The following is a 22,453-nucleotide window of genomic DNA, read 5'->3' as shown; positions in this document are numbered from 1 at the left end:
CCAGTACATCCATTAAAAATAAACAAATAAATAAATAAACTTAATTATCTCCCCCTCCCCCACACAAAAAAAGAAAAAAATTAAACTGAGGCCTTCCTCAGGGGACTATATTATTCACTCCATAGTAGTCTGTTTTTTGTCACATCAAAAATTAGAAGTAGAGACAAAATGGGTATTACAGGTAAAGAAACTTTTGTTGCAGAGACCAAAGAAATAAACCAATTTGTACCCTACCTCACAGATTTTATAAAATTGAAAACTACAGGTTATTTGCTTAGAAGGACAGTACCAGTGGTGAATAATACATTGTTTCGTGAAATGCAGTTGTTGAAAACTGAAGGAATGACTTCAAATAAGGGCCTTCAAGTCTTTTTTTCTTATATGTTTACACATAGCTCAAAATTTTATGTGTAACAGCAATTTTTTTGAGACTAATGGAAAACTGTTGAAAAATGTTGGGGAGAGTATAAAACTTGATATAATTTACTGTAGAGAAAAATCACAAAATGGAAAACATATTTAAACTTCTCTTTCACGGATACATTATTTCAGATTTGAAACTCTAGAAGTCTGATCTGAATGTTGGGCTCCTTGTTCTCAAACATGAACCTAACGTAGTTGTAGTCTTCAGAGTGCGGTGCTGGATATTTATGGCAAAGAGCCTTTTCATAGAATATTACAGAAACTCTTCGTAGCATGTGTTTAATAGACCAGTTTGGTTTGGCATCGGCTTGACATAAACTTTTGGTTATCCAAAGCCCTTAATTGCTTTGAAGTAAAAGCCCAGTGCTGCTCTTTTTTATTAAAATCATGTTTTTTCCTGTTATTGTGGTCTATTTTGGAAGACTGAGTTGTGATTTTTGCATATGTTCTACATAATGCCTCATTAGCAAAAAATCTTGTATCATTTACAAGTAGCCTGAATGTCTGTGCTGTTTTGAACAAAAATCCATATTAAAATTTAAACAATATAAAAATGCACATTTTCTGCTTATTAAAAAGACCGTCTTAAATTAAATGCAAAGCAGTAACCAGTGAACACATGTACATGAACATTAAAATCAGGATGATTTTACCTTTTATTGACTTTTTCAACTCCAAAAATATTTATACTCTTACCAAATGTGTAACTAGTTTGTGCTAAGTGGTTGTTTTTTTTTTAAAGTAAATGTTAGGATGTTTACCTTCTTAATTAAAAATCATGTAAGTGCCATAATGTCCCAATGGAGGAAATTTAACCCATAAATATTTCAGGCACTGACTTGCCCTGTTCCCTTTGGTTGACAGCACACTGTCAAATCTTAAAACACAGAGGCCTTTTGCAGCCACACAGTATAAGAAGCAGCTTGGCTTTAGGGGCTCCATCTTTCCAGCTGTGCACAGACATGGATTACTTCCTGGCGCTCTGAGTTCCTCCCCAACTTTTCATTTTGAAAAATGGCAAACCTACAGCAAAGTTCTAAGAACAGTAGCATGAAGACTCACATACCTTTCACCCCTTGGCGTGTCTGTGAATGACACAGCCTGCTCTGCATTCTGCCAGCTCAGGCACACGCCCATCTCCCTCCCTCGCACTTCCTCCTCTTTCTCTCAGTCTCTCTCTCTTTCTCGCTCTCAGAGTTAGGCACATTTATCACATCCGCTTCTCTACACTTCAAAGCATCTTCTAGGAACAAGGACATCCTCCTACATAACCACAGTACAACTATCACACATTCAGGACATTTAACAAGGAATGAAACAGTAGGATCATCTAACTACACAGACCGTATTCAAATTTCCCAATTGTCCCAATAATGGCCTTTATAGCTTTTTTTTAAACAGCTATTTTTATTTTGTTTTGCTTTGTTTTGGTCTCGTATACAATCAGGTGTCATGTATTTTATTTAATTGTTGTGTCTTTTAGGTTTCCCTTATTCTAGAGTGGTTCCCCCGTCTTTTTCAGCCCATTGATAGTTGTTTGCTGAATGCCCCTCAGTTTGGATTTGTCTGATTGCCCAGCCCCCTAATTTAGAGGGCACATCTGGTTCTCGGATAGAAGGATGACTGGGGCCAGGGATAACCATGCAAACATTATTATTACACAAGGAAGTGATCTGTCATTAAAAAAATATATATATTCAAGTTCTTACTGTTGTTTTGAATACCTTCGAATTTGCCTAATGAAAAATATCACATTCAAATACTATGTCTTTTATCCTATTTTTTTTTATTATTAATGTTATCTAAGATTTGTGTGTGTGTGATAGCTGCCTGGCATATTTTCCAAGCACTTTATTTAAACCACAGAAATTATCACATTTAATAGAAACTAGAGTATTACTGTGTATGTGAGAGTGGAGAGAAAGCTAAAACTTAGGAACATCTCGGAGGAAGGAAGCAACTCAAAGGAGTGGGAAGAATTTCTCTGTTAGGCCTGGCTCCCTCCCATAAGGACTCTAGCCAAATTCTTTTCTTCTCTAAGCCTCAGTTAGCTACCTCAACTGTGAAATGAAGAGATTGAAATGACTACGTGGTTCCCTACCCTTTAAACAAACAGCAGCTTTTATCTCCAGGGACCTGTGATTCTGAAAGATTTAAATAAGTAGTTTGTATTAATTCAGTCAGTTTGTACTTCTTTTTTTCATCCAGGACCTGTATGATGCCAATCATTGCTTCTGATAATTGAGAAGTAGCCTGTGTTACTGCACTGATTTGGTATAATTCTGTCAAAAAATAAAAACAATATGAACCTTAAGTTCACTTTTGTAACTTAATTGCCAGTAAATCTACATTTCCCATTGGGCTTTTTGATATATTGAATATAATTCTCAGATTCCCATTACTAGTTGGAATCCATTAAACTTGACCTTCAAAATGATCCCCTTGAGAAGATGAGCCAGGATTTGGGTTCTTCCTGTTCCCAACCTGTCCTTGGGAGTGCTCCCTCCATTTTCAGAAGAGTGTAATTATATATATGCAGAAAGCTCTGTATAACTGTCCCCCTCTATTCCTTGGAGCTGGGGGAGGTTGACAATAAGAAAATGCTGAGTTCTGATTTATATTTTTAGCCAACAGCACAAGAAAGATACAATCCAGAGGCAAATAAACATAGAGACAAATTTTTTCCTTTACACAATCTTAGATCAGAGAGCATTATTTTCATTTAGGAACTAAAGTAACAGTTTTGAGCGAACTCATTACCTTTCAAATAGACTTCTTAGCTATTTTAGTGAAGCTTATTCCATTTAATTTACTAGCAACCTCCTGCAATCCTATTCAGAAGTGATACCTTGATTGTTATCTGTGTATCCCTAGGAAGAGCTATGAATAACTGACACTTCTTTAAACAATACACTTGCAGAATGTCTGCCACTATTAAAAAATAAATAAAACCGTATAGGATTCCTTAATCCTTAGATTGTTTCAGCCTTATGCCCTAAACTTAGTCAGCCTAAAACTGTTACTCGAAAAGAACCTCTTCGTTCTGTCTTATAAATATCTTACCTAACAACTTTCCAGAATCTCATAGCCTAGTTTTTGTATTCTAAAGCCCTCTCTTCTAAATGGTGTTAAGTACTACATTATAACATTTTGCCTCAAAAAAATCAAGAAGCCTTTTTTTAGCATTCATAATCTGTACTGCAGCAAAGAATGAAATTCTGACTGGGGGCCTGGGGAGAGTTTTATGCCTGGGAAATGAAGTATAAGAAACTTTCACTGGAGCAAAAGATTTTGGCTTCTTAAGCTTTCATATTAGACTATACATTACATAGCACCACTGTAAGTTTTTCCTTCTCCAGTGTATCTGAGGTTTTAAGTTTCTGGATTTATTATGGCACCCAGTAGCAAAGCTGGAGTCAAGTGTTTTCAAGGCTTCCATTAGAAATTCCTCTTTCAGAGTTTATTACTTGACTGTTTCAAATTATGTGAGAGAAACTTGGCACATAGGTTTTTGAGCTGGATTACTTTTTCAACATAAAATCTAATTTATTTCAGTTTGTTTTTAATCTTAGAGATGGGCCAACAGCTCTTCTCATAGTTTTAAGAAGATATGATTATAATTCTAAATAATATGTCTTTTAAAAAAAGAAAAAGAAAGAAAAGAAACTGTACTTTCCAACTTTATGTTCATAATTTTTTCAAAATCTTAGTTGAAAAATAGAAGAAATTTATTTTTACAAGGTATTTGATTAGTATTCTTGATATCTGTTTGCAGATCATTTCACCATGTGTAATGCAGCATGAATGATTTGGTGCATGCCTGTCAGAGTTCATCTGACTGTTTTTACTATGCATTGTTCTTGCTGTTCAAATGTCTTCATCCTGAAGACTTGATGTTCCCTTCATAGTGCGTGGAACAGGGCAGGAAAATCTTATGTGGCAATCACTTGAAATATTGCTCGTAAAATTCGCCGTCTCTGTCCTTCAAAGAAAACCAGCTGGAGGCCTTCCTCCACATGCGGAGAGATCTAGGATGGGCCACTTAGCAATGACTCTAGCCCCTTCTTGCCTCCAGCATCCTTCTCACGCTCCTTGTCAGCTTTCTCTGGCGTCTCCTTCCCTCTTCCTCTCTCACATCCACCCTCATTCTTTCACCATTTCATTTATGTAAAAATATTGATTGGCAGGCTCGAGATCATTTTTCTTTGTACACCTTCCTGAAGACCAAACCACATTCTTCACACTGCTGCTTTTAACTTTAATGTACTTTGTATCATTGACTCAGCACTTTCAGCTTAACAGCAAGTTATCCTTTTCTTCTCATTGTTCCATCAAAAATCATAATAATGACTATTATGTATAAAGCCCCAAAAACTGACACTTTACAACAATTAAAGACTTTCAAGTGTTGTATTGACCCAGAATAGGTGTAATCTAGCAAACTGACTTTTTTTTTTAAAGTACCGCATTATTATTGCTGTTTCCTAAATACAACTTCTGTTGTATTTGTGCCCACTTGTTGGGCCTCATTAGTATAAAATACTAAGTCACCTTTCTTGGCAATATTTTGAAAAGTTTAAACTCCAGAGACTTTAGGAAAATATTTAAGAAGGTATCCACCAATTAGACCAGTGAAAATTTTTGAAAGATACTTACTAGTCTTTGCCTTACAAAGAAAATTCAAAATGAAAACCTGCTATTTCTATGACCCTATGTGGCTAGATGGGTTATTGGGGCTTAATCCTTTGTTACTATCATCAAGTAATAGTTATTATTCAAACATATTTCATTCATATATATATATATATATATATCTTCTTGAAAATATTTACATGCTAAAAACAAGAATAATAAAATATCAGATACTGCTGAAAATATAAGAGTTGAAATTACTTGAATAATGTTCTGTCCTTTTGTATCAATAAATGTCACTCTGTGGATTAGTCAAACCAAGTAATTCTGGGGAAGACAGATAAATTCTATTTTGACTTTTTAATACAGAAAAATATGAATATTTTCTTCCTATTCACAATATATTTTCCCTTCATAGTTTTTTTAGTGAGTAAAAATAATACTGAGGGAATGTTAGTGAGTGCACTGTTGACTGTGTGCTCAGAACTACTAGATAACATGTTTTAGACACACAATTATTTTAACATTGTGTTAAGACTGTACCCTGGGCAAGATCCAGGTTCTTGGACTTGTTTATCTTCTGTGTGAGGACAACTAACTGTCCGATGCCAAAATACAATGAACTTTCAAATATCAAAGAGGAAAATTAAGTATTTCAAGTCCTCAGCTGGTTTACAGATGTGTGAGCTTTGTAGTCCATTTTCTGGCTCCAATAGGGCATTGTGACAATTTTTCCAATATGTGTACACTAGATAAGTTTTGGAAGTAAAATTGCTCACTTTAAATACTGAAATAATTTTCTGAACTTAAAATTTTTATGTTTATTTTTTCTTAAAAGATGAAGTCTAAAACCAAGCTTCACAATTTTTAAAATACTTTTGAATGTAAAACATATGAAATTAAGGAACCTTTCTCTGTCAGGAAAATAAATGCCTTTTGAAAACAGGGACTCATTTAGATCTATGATTAACCTTTAACAAGATCTTCCTGTTAAATTCTACATTTGCTTTAATCTCAGTAGGAAAAATACAAACTAGTATTGCAGGATATAGAGTTTCTATATACCCTGTGGACGTTAAATGATCTCTTACAGCTAAAGGCACATCTGCAACATATTTAAATGCCAGCTTTGGGCATTATTAGTATAAAATGCTAAGTCACTTTTTTTGGAAATATTTTGGAAAGTCTGAACTCCAGGAGGAAACGCCAATAAATGGTAATCTTATGATACCATTTGTTTTGAGGGAGTGGTGGGAAGATGAGTGGTTGTATTGCACGTTTTCATTTAGTGAAAAGTGGTATGATAGTCGTCCTTAAAATAAGCAGTTTGGTGGTGGAACAATGGCTGTGCTAAAGACCGATGGCCTTTTGCACCATCTTTCAGGACACTGGAAAATGATTTTAAATTCATATTATCCCTTGTTGTAGAGGTGATAGAAGTCATTAAATTTGGGTCTCCCTTCAAACTGTGAGAGTCTATGAGTTAAGGAAAGTTCAAGAATGATTATTGGTTGGTTTTAAACAATAAATCTATCCTTAGAAGGTGTAATAAACTAAAAACCTCAGTGACTGATAATGCAAGTGTGAATTTTTTTCTAGGTAACATACAGTGAAAAATTGTAGTCCCACGACAGACTTTTTTCCTTCTGTCTTGCATTTTTTATTCTCTCTCTTTTTCTTAAATACATCGTTTGAAGGTCAAACATTCGGGACAACGTAGAAATGATTAAGCTTCATAAGCAGCTAGTGGAGAAAAGCAATGCTCTTTCAGTAATGGAAGGAAAATTTATTCAGCTTCAAGAGGTACTGTGATTATTTTATTATGATGATACATAGATGCAAAGTTTCAAAAATAGAGTTCATGGTTTTTTTTTAAGTAGAATGGTCATAACACTAAAAAGTAACTTTTAAAGATTGCTCTTCTTATTCTCGAGTGTGTATAATTTCACTTCATATATTGTTAGTTATTTATTACTTAGTAACTAAAGAAATAACTAACTGCTTGGATTTTTTGTAAATAGCTGTGTCATCTTAAAATAATAAGCACATTTATCATAACTCATCTCATGTCCAGAAAATTTATTTTTAACTCCTTTTAACTGAAATCCTGTGGGCACATAGCACTGAAGGTTTAGATATATTTGCATATATCTTCAGTTCTAAGCATTTCTGAAATATCCAAGATAGATCCAAGTAATGAGTAGGTCAGTAATCAGGTTTTGTTAAATCTTCTTTGATATGTGGTGTTTTGTTTTGTCACTACCGGTATCAGAAAATGTTTGAATACCCATCTTGACAACTGTTAGTGTTATTATTTTTTTTAATCCTAACCTTTCAGGTTGACAGTACTTAGGACTTTTATCCCCATGGTTGTTTTAACAAGAACTGTGGCCCCACAGGAATGTGCCATCAGAGAGCTCCTACTTATTAGCACTGCATAATTAACGTGGGTTCTGGAATTAATGAACTCCAAAACATTCCAGATGAGCAGAATTCATATTAAGCAGTACTTTCTTTGAAGTACTGAAACAAGGAAAGCAGTAAAGTGTTGCAAAGCATAAGGTCATCTGAAGCCTAAATTCACTATTGAATGAGAGAAATATTTTTAAACTGTACTCTGGGTCGTGTTCTCCATCCTGCAGGGAAAAGATTAAAAATACAGATAGTTGAAATAAATCTAAAAAGAAGGGAATCAAAAAGTGATTTTTGCATTCCTTTATCACTTCAACTGTTTTGCTTTCCATTTAACGGTGACTCAAGGTATTTGTTTAAATACCGTGAATAGCAAGTGTCTTCGATAGCACAGGTACCTCTTTTGGGATTGACAGTGGGTAAAGAGTTGAGAAGTTCAGACCAACAGCTTCAATAAGGCAAAAAGCCCAGAGAAAGCTAGCTAAAGGTAGTATTCTGTAATCATACCAAGACTAACAAAAACAGCAGTCAAGTGGCTCAACACCCGTGTTTCTTTTAAATAATTGAAGAACTTCAGTAGTTTAGTGATTTTAATTAGCAGATGAGATATTATATGTTATGGTCATATGGACTCTGAAAATGCTTTAGTATAATCACCTTTTTATTTGAAAAAAAAGTATGTGGCATTTAAGTATATAAAATTGAATTTAAGACATATTCATAAATAAGTCAATTGAGGGGGGAGTAATTAGGCTTATTTATTTACTTTTTTAAGAGGAGGTACCAGGATTGAACCCAGAACCTCATGTATGCTAAGCAAGCGCTCTACCAGTTGAGCTATGTCCTTCCCCTCCAAGTCAATTTTAAAAGTTAAGGAGACTTCAGTAACTATTTTACTGAATTGAAATTTTTGACTTAAGTGTATTAAAATTAGAAGTTGGCTGTTTTTATGGTGTGGTGACAAATCTTTTCAGTTTGAATATCTGTGGTCAGCATTTATTTTTAACCCATGCAGCAGCATTTTTAGACAGCATGTCCAGCCACTCTGAGCGCAGCAAAAAGAAAAAAAAATTAATTACTAAAACTAATTTACTCAGTAGTCACTATTAACAAGTCAAAAAACAAGGAGGAAATAAAACAAAGACAAAAACAGTTTGCACAGTATGACTCTGTGCTAAACTATTTTCTTCCTCATGATACACTTTGGTCAAGAGTGCCTTTTACGGAGAAATTGTACACTGTATAATAGCATATTAATACAGTAACATATATACATTGTGAGGTCAAGATAAACCAGATAAACCGTGTAACATGAACTTCAGGAGTAAGTTCATTTATGGAATGGTAATCATTCATTCAAAGCAGAATCTGAAAATAATTTTGAAAGGATTTCCTTTTTCTTTTTCAGAAGCAAAAAACTCTCAGGATCAGCCATGATGTCTTGATGGCAAATGGAGACGAGCTAAATATGCAACTTAAAGAGCAGCGTTTAAAATGCTGCAGTCTTGAGAAACAATTGCGATCCATGACGTTTTCTGAAAGGAGAATAGAGGAGGTAAGCTCTGAAAGAGTTTAGCCATCCCTTGCATTAAAACTTCTCTGGAATTGTTTTGGAAAAGTAAAATAGAGACATTTCAAATATTATATTGGCTTAAAAATCCTAAATTACGTGCATGACACTCTGAGCACAGCAAAATATAGTCAGTATATTACGTGCATGGCAAATTTGTGCTTAAAAATCCTTGCAAGTGTGCTGAGACCCACTATTTATCTAAAGGATTAAGGATCCTTGAGGGAAAAGAAACCCGTAACATTTTTAAATGGATGCCGGATTACCTGTGGAACTTAACTTTCTCAGCCTTAACAACTTATTAGTCATTGGAGATATCAGAACAATTATAGGAATATGTCTGTTTCTAAGGAGAAGGATGTTCTTCCCAGCATCAGCAAGTTTGTGAAATTGTTTTTTTTTCTAGGAAGTTGTTTAAAAACTCATCTTCCTATTCGTGTTGCTTCTCATGTCTCCCAGCCAGCACAATCTTTTTCTGTAGGCTGTTAAACTTGTTCTTAAAGAGAATGGAAATGAAATAAGATGCCTACCTTCTGTTCTCGTCTTGGAAGAATCTTTTATGGTGTCGTATACTAGCATCAAAAGAGAATTCTGAAAATGGAATGAATTTTAAGAGTACTCTGATCCATGGGAAAAGGTTGTAACAGTAAAATATACTGGTGAATGAAACTTAAATACTAGAAATATATACAGAAAGCTACCTTTTAGTCATAAAGATATAATTATTACCCTGAGTTTATTTCTAGAACTATTATTCATCGGGATGAAACAAGGTGTACAATTTTATTTATTCGTTCATTTAAAAGATGTGCTACTGGCTCTTAATAAATTCTAGGTGAAATGAGAAATTGTATCTTCAGAGTAAATAGTGATTGACACAGTTTGAACCATGAGCCAAAAGAAAACTTCATCCTTTTATTTTGAGGGGCCAAATGGAAATAAATACAAAATGAATGTAATGATGAAATTCATTGGAGAGGAAAGTAAAAAATATTATGTTTCCTCAGACTTAACAGCAAGCTTTTAACACGTTCTTTATTGAGTTTTGGCACATGTTGCTATAAAGCAGTGCATAGTTCCTACTAAATTAAAACAGAAATATTAATTTCATGTTTACTTAACAACTTGGAAAAAATTAGTGCTAAATTAAATACAGACAATATAAGTGGGCTAGTTCGCAGCTGCAAGTTAGAAATCAAGACTGAAACATGTTAGCTTCCTTGCATTTTTTTTTAACCCCCACATGGTTTTATAACCACCTAATGTGTAATTTTTTTTTTCATTTTAGCTTCAGGATAGAATTCATGACTTAGAAAAGGAACGGGAACTTTTAAAGGAAAACTATGATAAACTTTATAACAGGTAAACCACGATTCCATGTGCTCTCTCCTTCTCTTGTTTGAGATCTTTCTCTCAAAGCATTGGATGTCAGAATACCTAATATTGACCAATTAGCAACAGATGATTGCAGGAAACCTATATGTGTTATAAAAGAAAAATAAGCTTTTTTAGGCCCTAGTAGTAAGTTCTTTAACCTGAGTGGCAGTATGGTTACTAAGAAAACCATATCCCTTTGTTGCCAGTAACAACTACTGTCATTTATTGAACACAAACTGTAAGCTAAATACATAAGTTGTTGTAACTTTCTCACAACAACCTGGAAATGTAGATTTTATAAATGTCCATTTTGCAGACAATGAAAGGAAAACAGGATTAAGTAAATCTGCCTATGTTCTTAAAGCTAGGAAGTGATGAAGCTTGTATTTGAACCTCTTATGGTCTCTCCAAGCCCCTGTTTCCTCCGCTGGGCTGTCCAGCCTATTAGCTGAGAGTGATTCTGTTGGTGGAAAAGCAGAGGTGTTCACTTACAGTTATTTCTGTGTCTTATAAAGAGAAACACAAGCATCTTTATCTTAAGATAAATGTTAAAAAGCTGCTTCACTTTTTTTAATCCGCTTCATAATTATGGTATTTTAAAAATTAATCCCTTCTGATAATGTTAGCAATAAAATTCGGCTTCACAGTTAAATTTAGTTAAGTGATACAGATGTGTGCCTGTGTGTATTTTTAAGTCTTTTCAGTGTATGATGCTGATAAATGATACATACAGTTTACATGAAAGTAAACTTTATATATATTGAAATACATATGTTAGAGCTGGTGTTCAGCAGTTACTTCTCGTGGATCATATTTGAAACACCAGAAAATAGCCATCTGATCTACAGATATACCTTTAACTTTTTAACTGTCTATGTTTTATGTTTGATATGTTTTATAAACTGAATTTAGTTTTGGTAAATTAAAGAAATCATACCTAAAAAGTGTAAGGGGAGGCTCTGATTTTGGTTGACTATGAAAAGACACCTAAATTAGTGTTACGTCTCATTCCAGCGGTATGCATCATCTATGTCTCTTGTACTAGTGTTAATTATCTCTACAGAGTGGCTCATTATATTAAGGGTGGCTAACAGCAGGTTCAGACATCACTTAAAGTAACACCTGGGGCTCTCCAGCAAGGCTAGACTGACTGAAAATCTTTAGGTGGGATTTGCCTTAGACCCCCTTCCAGGTGATTTGGCCCTCGTGCTTTGTTCTGGTCCGTCTCTCATCAGCCTTGGTTAATTTTACCAAAAGCATTTCTTACACCTCCTGTTTTACAATATTTCCATCTCTATAGAACAACGCATAGGTTTATATTGTTATGTACTTAAGTATTTGGTAGTTACGTGTTTGAAAATTTTAAATTTCAGTGTACAAATCACACAGCCACCACATTATATATAACAGAGAAAATGATGTTATCCCCATCTCGAGGGAATTGAGACTCAAGAAAAATTAAGAGACTTGACAGTCATGTGGCATTTGCTGAGAGTCTAGCACAGTACTAAAACTCATTTCTTTTGACTCTAAAACTTGAATTTTTTTTCCCTGCGCCTTACTATCCCTCTGATTTTTTATTGCAATGGAAAATTGTGTATGAGAAAGGGAAACATTCATGGAATAACAACTGTCATAAATTCACATATTTTTATTCATTTATATTTATCTTCAACATCTTGTAATTTTAAATAATTTAACATGGCCCTAATATATGAAAATAAGTGCCATTTGGTCATTACTTATACATTTTCTACTTACCCCCAATTTGAGGATATACTGAACATACTTTCTTGTAATTAAAAACATTAAACTTAGCTAGCAATGGTGCATAAATGAAATTTTAAGAAAGACATGTTTTTCTCATATGTAGTTTATCACCATGAAACTTTATCTTTCCATATTAGAAGATGATCTAAGAGTGTAAATCTGACTTTGAAGGGTTGTTTTTTTTTTTAATGTTTTATGCTTGAGCAACCTTTTTTCCTGTCACATTAAAAATAAACTTCATTATGCTGCTTATACTTGAATTTTGTGTGAGGTGTTTGGAAGTAAATGTGTATAATAAGTGTCAAAACATTTGTGTCAAAAAAAGTCACTTAGGCACAAAACCCAGCAAGCACACATGATAGTAAATAGAACTATAAAATTCTGTGACACAATTTTTTTCATATATAATATGTTTTCAGAAGCATGGTTGGAAAAAACTTTACAAAAATCAACATCCTCCCTAAGATTCTTTACAGCTCTTGTATTTCATGGCAATGTTTTTCATCATTACCAATAACTAATGCTCATCACAAATTACATTTATTCCTTGCTTGGTTAGTCATAGTGATAGCATGTTTTTAAAGGAAAGCATTTGTTTGTTATTCAAAATTGGCAAGTTTGCAGGAGAAAAATGTGATTTGCATTTTTGCAGATTGCATTCTCATCTTCCTTTTTCAAATGATATTTTGAATGTGTTTATTACTTGACATATGACATATTAGAGAATCATCTGGTAAGATAAAATCCTCATGTAAGTATTTGGTATGAGCTGTTTTTAATATATTAAAATATTTTTGATACAATGCCAAGAAATAAGTATAACTTTAAGGAATGTTCATTTAAAAAATTCAGAATAAAATTTTTGCAATTAAATCTATTTGGTCAGAGAGACATTCTATACTATAATATATTTATGTTGTATCCCATTTTTGAAGTCAAGATGGTTATAGGATGATGAACAATATAGTTTTAGCTGATGAATGTAATAGTCCTTCAACTGTGATATAGATCAATAACCTGGAAAATGTAGGTGTCACCACTCCTGTGAAACTTCCACACCTGCCCTCCCCCAACCTCCGATACCATCCCGTTCAGATTCAGTCAACTTGAGTTTGAATTCAGTGATTTTTAAAGTATTAAATCCCTGAGAGATACTAATCTAATGCCTATTTAAAAGAAGAGTTGGTCCAGTTTTTGAAGATGATATTAACTGTTTTAGGAATTGAGTGATTCAAGTCTTTACAGTGTGATAGTCATCTATTATCGAAGTTTAAGGGAGCATTACTGACCACCCATAGACTCTCTGCAAAAAGATCTTAGGATGGAGATGAATTCTCAGCTCTTTTTTTCAGTCTTATCATGTTGTTGACCAAGGGTGTGTGTTTACAGTATGCTGACCATGGTGGGCATTCCACTGTAGGCTGATAACTTTATCACTCCTGCAACATAATACAACAATGAATTGTGCACAAAGACCAACTATGATTCTCCGCTCAGTTGTCACTGTAGGCAATATACAAAAACATTTTCATGAATAAAAGGTTCTCAAAGACTGTTCTCATATGCAGATTTAATCATGTGCACAGCCTCTACAAAGAAAATGGAGCCAGATGTGGTTTACCATTTATAGTTACACAGATGGCTCCAAGCATAGAGGAATACAGTAAATTCAAAAGGAATTCCTCATGAAACTCCAGTGGAATGTAATCCTAAATTTAGAGGGAAGATAGCAGTGGACTAAATTCAGAGTGACTTATGCTGATTTACACTAGTATTTTGTGGGTTTGGAAAAACCAGGCTGCTAAATTGTTCTTAATTTAAACACATACAGCTTCTGATGTTTCTGCCAGATTAACTGTTGGTGATCTTTTTGCTGGTACTAATGCTATTGGAACACTACTGTTTCTAATTTTTGGTGGCTGATATAATGTATGGTTGTGCCTATTTCATCATGCTAATTTTTTTTCCGGGTAGTACATGTTTTTAATAATATGAGACACACACACATGCATACACACATATACACTCACAAATATGCATATATATGTATGTATTTGGTGTATATAATTTGACCAGGCATGGAAATATATTTGTTCTTTATTAAAAAATGAAAATGGAAGGGAATATTCTTTAGTATTTAAAGTACATATTTTATTTGGATTTCATTTAGACCTAGGTAATTCCACCTTTGATAAAATTAACTTAAAATATTGGTATATCAAATTCATGCATTTTTTAAGGTTCCGTATCCATATGTGAAATGAGAACATTGATAGAAGAAACAGATGTCATATTTAGAGAAACTTCTATAATTCCATTTATTTTTAAGAACATATTATTCTAAATGCAATAAAAACATTCAAACTATAAAATAAATTCACAGCTTTATTCTTTTGAAAGCTGTGCCTCCCAGAGAAGTATCTCTTTTGGAATAAAACCTCAGACTAGCTGCAAGCAACATGAAGGGCAATTTTCAATAACAAGCTTCTTTTCCATTTACTTCATCAGTACAAAACCAGGTTTTGTGTATTTCTGCTTCATTTACTGGGTTTAAAATAAGTAGTAGGGTCAAAGCTGCTGATAATTATTCAGTCATATCAAGCTTCACAGATAATAGTTTTCTGCTGAAGTTCAGATCGAGACCAGTTTTTCCAAAACCTGGCTATCACCTGGGGCTTTATAAAACTATGAATTCCTGGGCCCCAGGACCTTCGTTTTTAATCTAGCACCAGTGTCTCATTTAGACCAGCATTCGGGAACCTACTGGCCTAAACAAATGTTTACTGTATACCTCCTGCATATCATTTAGTTATTTGCAACTGGTTCTTTCAATATGCTGGTCCTGACCGTTAGTAGATTTTAATGATAGTTTAAACGGCTCCACTTTTATTAAGGAACAATAATTCTGTCTACATCATTCTTATTAAGGTGTTCTTACTTGGTTTTCATCCCAACCATGTGTTAAAGTAAAACTATTTCTCCTTAGCCTATTGCTCTTTGGTTTTTAGGACAAAAACTGCATTATCACTGCTTCTTGATAATCAGAATTGCCGTCTTATAGTTCAATATGCTGTCATTTTGTGGCCAGTATTTTGTGACTTTGTTATTATCACAGACTCTTTAAAAGTTTCAGATTCTAGACTTAGAGATCAGGTGGAGAGTTCCATTTCTCCACATTAAGTGGGTTTATTCGTGGGAGAGAATGGTTTTGTCCGATGTCTACTGCTGAGGTTTGAAATTGTGGATTCCTCTGGAGTATGTACGGTATCTGAATTCCTTTACTAGTCCCACAAAAGCTGCTCACTGCCAACTTTTCTGACTTTAGAGCTCTAAATTAAGGCCAGTTCCTTTGCTCATCCCACAAACTCTTTCATGTTCCCTAACCGCAGCCTGAGAAAGGCGCCTTGGTTTCAACAGCAGCAGACCAGCATATGTTTACTTAATTCCTAAGACATGATGACAGTGGTCTCTGTGCCACTAAAAGCTTTTCTCTTTATTATTTTCGGTTGAAGCTGATTTCCAAGCTTTCCTTGCATGTCACGTGTGTTTTGCAGTGCCTTCAGTGCTGCCCATGAAGAGCAATGGAAGTTAAAGGAACAGCAGCTGAGAGTACAGATTGCTCAACTGGAGACTGCTCTGAAATCTGATTTAACAGACAAAACTGAAATCCTTGACAGATTAAAAACTGAAAGAGGTACATGTAAAATGACTACCGACTTACTCATTTCAGACATGCGTGTTATTCCCTGTTAGTCACTGACTCGATAAGTACTTTGGTGCCTACTGTTCTGCCGGGCACCTTGCTACGTACGGGGGACACAGCCTGTGTTAACAGCCATCCACTCTTAGGAGTTTATTGATTGCTCAGAATTTCTCTTTACTCAGTTTAGCATATGTGCCAAAGGAATTGTTTTTTCTGAGTTAATCCTGTTCAGGTTGTCTTTAATTTGTTTAATTTCCCTAAATTTATTCAACAGTCAACAAGTGTTTGAGTACCAGTTCATGCTAGGCACTGTTTTAAGTTCTGGGGATACAACAGTGAGTAAACAAAAACCTTGTCCTCATGCAGCATACATTCAATAGGGAGAAACTGACAATAATTATATAAATATGTGATACATCAGGTGGTGGCAAGTGCAGTGGGTTAAAAGGGGGGAAAAAAGGCAATGTAAGACAACAGAAAGTGGTAGAAATCGTTGCTTGGATGTTTTTGATCTGGCAAACAGGGAAGATCTCTCTGACAGTGAGATGTCTAATTCTACTCTGTGACAGAGAACTTAAATACCAGGAAGCCTTGTCAAGATGCCCCAGCTAAAATAATAATCATTAATAAGTTTCAGGTTATGAATCCCAGATCTCAGCCCTCTTGTCTCATTGAAGTAAAATAGTTATAATCAAAGTAGATGTCTGCTTTACTCTGTCATACACTCACATACACACAAATGCACAACCAGGGACATGAATTATTTGCTCCAAGGGTTGTATCTGTTTTCTCATCCACTAGCTAAATCCAGTGATACAATAATAAGGTTGCTCCTTTTGAACATTCCCAACAGTTGCATGAGAACATGTAAAAGTTTAATGCAGACTCTGAAATTGGGAGGCATCTTATAATTGATAACATTTTCAAAATTATGGTCTGACTTTTTTTTCAACATTTTAAGAAGTCTGAAATTGGAATGCATCTAATAATCAATAGTCTTAATTTCAATGAAATATGTGTGCAATATTTATTTACCAAGTGCCTAAATTTGATGACAGGTGGTTTATGAATTTTTCTCTAGAAGACTGTGAGAATAAAATGGTGACATGATTTCTGACTGGGTAGATGTTTAAAAGTTTTTATGTCAAAGATCCATCGTCCTGATTTTAATGTGTAGTATTGATTACTTAACAGAGTGCCTTATTTAGTAGTTGCTCAATAAATTCTTTCACTGAAGTGGAATTGCTCGATATTTCCTCTCTCTTTCTAAAGAAAAGAGAAATGAAATAAACTTTTCTTGTTTCTGTGCTTTCTGTACTTCCCTAGGTATCAAGAATTCCAAAACTCTTATCTTTAGACATTTGAATTGGTCTCTGGAAAGAAACTTATAAGGGGATAGAATCTTGGCAGTGTTTTTTTAGAAAACCTGTTTATTGCTGTTGGATTAATTCTGGGGGTTCTTTTAAATTACTGAAACGACAGTTGCTAAGTTATTTTAATGCAACTAGTCCATTCCTCATCTTGTTTCTTTTTACTTTTTTTAATGTCTTTTTCAGATTGAGTAATAAAAATAACTCATGTACCCTTTTTTTAAAGAGTCCAGTAAACAAAAAATTCTGAAAAATCACTCAATCCCACAACCCTCAAGATAATCACAATTAATATTTTTATGTGTATCCTTCCAGAGTTGTTTCTGTATGTATACATATAATTTTATAATGTGCTTTTTTATTTATTATGAAATTGTTCCTTGAGTACAAATATAAATTCACAACATCATCATTTATAATGGCTGTCATAGTTTTCCAGTGTGAGGATGTACCATAGGTTGTTTTACAATCTTCTATTGATGAATTTTTAAATAGCTTCAGTTTTTTTAAATATCATGAACATCTTTCTACACAGATCTTTATGCATTTATCCAATTATTTTCTTAAGAAAAATTGCTAGAACTGAATCTTTATTTTTAATGCAACTGTGATTCTAGTTATTTTTGCTTGAATACCTGAAATTTACAGGTCTGATAATTTAAGTTTTCTTTGTGAAAATGTTACAATAGATTATAAGAAAAATAGCACAGCCTCTAAACCAATTTTTTTTTTCCCCAGGGAAATGCTAAACAAAAAACTGAAACTGTCCATTTAAGGAAATCTTTTAATATTTAGAAAGTTCCTTTTTGTATTACAGATTTTGAAATTATTTAATTTTACTTTGAAGTCTCTTCACACATTTACCTTTTCATGTATCAAGTGTTCTTTGCCAGAAGATGTTTCCCTGGCTTCTTGTAGTCATTCATCTAACTGGCAAATTATTTTTAAAGAATACTCACCTCTTTATTCAAGGTACAAATTAGTTTCAGATTGTGTGAATATGTGGGGGAAGGATATGTAAATGCAGTTTGCATTTGGTTAATGCTTAAATTAACTGCATGTGTTTAAGGGCCTGCTTTTGAAAGTTCCTTTCTATCTTTAGCTGAAATGCATAATTCAGCATAATGCATATGGTTATATTGATCACAGCTGAAGATATTAGCACAAAGGAGCTCTGAAAATTGTTTAGTTGAATTGTTCTCCGCACTCTGCTTATTAATGGTGTGCTTGAAGAACATAATTTTAAAAGAGTGAAATGTTATCTCATTTGGATAAAATGCTGTTTAGCTTAACCTGCTTTTTGTCAAATCATTCCGTAAAGAGGTTATTTTTCATCTTGTACAGGGTGCTTTGATTTTTCATATTATAATTCAGCAAGTCTATTTCCTCTCTGAACTGTAGCGTCTCCGTACTTTTAAAAGACCCAGGAGTTATATCCCCAATAAACAGTATAAGAAATGAAAAATATAGGAGATAATTCTACATAAAATTCAGTGGGAGACAGTTACTGATATTCAGTAATATCTTTCTTCTCCCACTAATAAGTTATTTTCCCACTAATAAAGCCCTAGTTTTAAAAATATCAGTGAAGTGGGAACATAGAAATTGAAACAAAAATCAGTAAAGGAAGAAATATTTGAATAAGCTTATTTATACCAGTAGTACATTGTTCTTAGGACCCTGCTCTGAAAAATTGAAAGAATAGAAAAACTAGAGCACAGAAATAATAGGTAGAATATGCTGTGTCTGAAGACGGAGCAGTCATCTTTACACTTTAGGTCCCCTCAGAACCCCTAAAAGTTTCACTGACCAGAGAAGGAAATTACTTTATCCTCGGGACCTTGATTTCACATCTTTCTGACCATATTTACCTTCTTTTTTGTTACCTAATCATTCTATCTGGATGTTGTTTTAACCTAATCAACATAAAACAAAGGTTTCTACATACTTATTCTACTCTCTAAGCAAAAGAGCAAATTTATCTCGTAAGAATTCATATTTATTGTTATCCTAAGTTTTAGTTTAGAGACAAATATTTGACCTTTAAATTTCTAAGTATTGTTCACATTTGGAAATTCGTTCATTTTAGTTCACTAAATATTTATACTCTAGGATAACCTTTTAATCTTTCATCAATAAGAAAAATATTTACGTATTTGATATTAAAATGGCTATACATTCCCTAGGGTTACTTTTTTTCCTTAACTTTTCAGGTTGCCAGGAAGTATGTGATATTAAAAATATTCACATTTAGTCCATGTCTTCTTAACTGTGTGTAATTTACAGTTTTTACTTACATATAGTATTTATGGCTTGGGAACACAAAGCTTTATAAAAGCCAGAGACATTTTTGTATAAAATGCAGTCAGTGTGCAAATATATTCATGTAAAGAATTCTTGGCAAATATGTTGATATCCCTTTTTTTAAGAAAAGGAAACAAAAATGTACAACTTGAACTGAGGACTTAAGATAATCATAAATCTTTTGTGAGCAGGATGAAATTAGTAGAGACACTTGGGATGACATGGTTTAGAGTTAGTACATAAGGAACCAGCAAAGGGGAACACTTCACCACCACAGTGAACTCTGGTGAAGGGTATACTTAAGAACGTGGGACTAAAGAACCAATTTGTTAGCTAGCTATTATGCTTTTTTTTTTAAGTTAAGCATATTTAATGCAGGGAGTGAAAAATTAGTCTCTTTATGGATTTGCTGTCTTCTGTAGCTCTACCCTGTACCCTGCTCATGGGTCATGGCGAATGAGCACGTAGGCAAACATAACCCGTCTCCATTCCTTAATGATAGCTCTGAGTCCACGTTCTAATTAATAACATGAACGCAATGAATAAAGAACACGTGTGAATTATTATTGATTCTACCATGCATGGTTGAGAATCCACTTCTCCTACCTTAACGGATTTATTAAAAGCAGGGTTGATGAAAATTATGGATCCAAAGTTATTACCAGAGAAATTATCTTGTTTTAACAAAAAGACTTTATGCTAAATTGGGAAAAGAAAATTCAAGGAAGTCAATTTTAAAAAAACTAAAAGACAAAAATTTTTTTTGCATGCCTTTCAGGACCCTTAATAAGTAAGTAGAAATCATAGATTTAGAAACATATTTTCTTAGGTATTTTAGATAGAATGTTCCTTTGAAGTCCCAGAGGCCACAATTTCCTTATATTAATACTGTGAACCTAAGTTTTAAGTTTTTGATAAGCAAGTGAATCATATGGTGGACACATGATAGTGTTCCTTTGTTCCTCACTCCCCTGCTGCCTTTGTCTAGGTGCTAGCTCAATTTCCCCTGCAGCCAGGACAATGCTGGATCGAGCTTGGTGTGTGTCGTGAATTAAGTTAATTTAAAATGTGTTCCTATACCTCATTCTCACTTACCTTCCTAATTGTGTCAACTTTATTTTTAAGACCAAAATGAGAAAGTTATTCAAGAAAATAGAGAACTGCAGTTACAGTACCTGGAACAAAAGCAACAACTTGATGAACTTAAAAACCGCATGAAGTTTTACAACCAGGTGAACTATTTTCTTATTTAGGAAATGAACTCCAAATTTTTATCTAAATATTTTGTGTAAAGAAAACACTATACCACAAAGCAAAAGAATACAAATATATTACTTAGTTGATTAATTCATGCTATCTGGCAGCTTATGTTCTGTGAGGGTGATCTGCATAATTGGAATATCTCTTGTACTTTCCATTAATATCGTGAGCTTTTACTGACTGTGTCTTTTGCAGGAGAGTGATATTAATGCTGATGAATTGAGTGAAGCTCTCCTGCTTATAAAGGTAACTTTCTGAACTTCACTATGATTTTCATGTCTGCATATAACTGTTTCAGCATAATGATGACCCTTATCTGTAACCTTTATACTTAGAGAATGAATTATTCAGGAAAGTGGTCAGGTGACATTTAGTTACAGCATATACATATTTCATAATGACATCAAAATTGCATTAAAGTAGACCTCAAAAACTCTTATTTAAAGCACTTTCTCCAAGTGTAACAAACATTTTACTTTTATGTGCCCCACTGTAAAACTAATCAACAGTTTTCTTTCCTGAGAGACCTTGGTGCACCCTATTATCTTAAGTAAAATATTGAATTATATATGTCACCAGAAGAAATTTTCCAGTTCTAGGATATTCTGTTATTTACAAAAAGACACAAGAAAATATATATCTTTCCTTTTAGATTATCGCAGTGTAGATTTTAATCAAATGAAAAAATAGGAATAAGTGTTCATGATTCTTTAAGTCATGAAGTAATAAACTTTTTTATTTCTCTGTAGTTGTTCCAAATATCTCTCCGAACATATATTCTACATCAGGACTATTTTATTCCTGATAGGAAATGGAAATGTATCTGTTTTCAATTAATGATTGTTTCTTGCTACATCCATATTAATTCACAATTACATTTTAGAACTCTTGGTACTAAAACATGTTTTTATTTTAGGCTCAAAAATCACAAAAAAATGGAGACCTTTCTTTTTTAGAGAAAGTAGACAGTAAAATTAGTAAAGATCTAGAGCGTTCCATGAAAGAGCTGCAGGCGACTCATGCAGAAACAGTGCAAGAACTGGAAAAGACAAGAAACATGCTAATCATGCAACATAAAATTAATAAAGATTATCAGGTAATGTAATACGCTAAATTGGGAGGGTAGGTTTTTTTATAATTTTCTACTGATGATTGATATTTCTCAACAGTATCATGTATTCTCAATCTGTTATCATGTATTACCACATGCCTGGAGTTTAGCCTTGTAGCTAGATACTTAGACTAAATAGTTTAAAAACAAATCTTTTTTTTTTTTGAGTCCTTGGTTTTAGAGAATGAATAGTGGCAATGAATTCCCCCTTTACGACTAGTGTTAGCTCATTCTGCAAATGGGTTATAGTTCTCCTGAAGTCCTGCCACAACCACATGTTATATTAGCTTTTAACAAATGGTAATATTACCTCCTTAAAAAGGAATCCAGAGTTTTGTTGATTTTACTTCTGATTTATGACCATTGCCAAGCATAATTTTCTAAACTGTAAGCTCTTTGAAGTCAGGAAACAATGGCTTACAGCTCCTGGTATCCCTAGGATCTAGAAAATGCTTGAATCATAGTTGCTTTAAAAAATGAAAGTGGAACTAATTGTAAGTAATGAAACTTGTTATCTCTAT

General features: G+C 33.7%; 1 protein-coding gene across 1 annotated transcript in view; it reads left to right on the top strand.

The window, feature by feature from the left end:
- The window catches only part of RPGRIP1L (RPGRIP1 like), an 86,424-nt gene that overhangs the window by 14,850 nt on the left and 49,121 nt on the right, over positions 1 to 22,453 (top strand). The window contains exons 7-13 of the mRNA XM_006207841.4: positions 6,753 to 6,858; positions 8,876 to 9,022; positions 10,326 to 10,399; positions 15,739 to 15,878; positions 20,687 to 20,793; positions 21,017 to 21,067; positions 21,738 to 21,917. Coding sequence (XP_006207903.2) covers positions 6,753 to 6,858; positions 8,876 to 9,022; positions 10,326 to 10,399; positions 15,739 to 15,878; positions 20,687 to 20,793; positions 21,017 to 21,067; positions 21,738 to 21,917 — 805 coding nt within the window. The remainder of the gene's footprint in view (positions 1 to 6,752; positions 6,859 to 8,875; positions 9,023 to 10,325; positions 10,400 to 15,738; positions 15,879 to 20,686; positions 20,794 to 21,016; positions 21,068 to 21,737; positions 21,918 to 22,453) is intronic.

The sequence above is a fragment of the Vicugna pacos genome, chromosome 9 (assembly GCF_048564905.1).
Source record: "Vicugna pacos chromosome 9, VicPac4, whole genome shotgun sequence".
Lineage (NCBI taxonomy): Eukaryota > Metazoa > Chordata > Mammalia > Artiodactyla > Camelidae > Vicugna > Vicugna pacos.
Note: the sequence above shows the minus strand (reverse complement) of the source record. Positions and strands in the feature narration are given on the sequence as shown.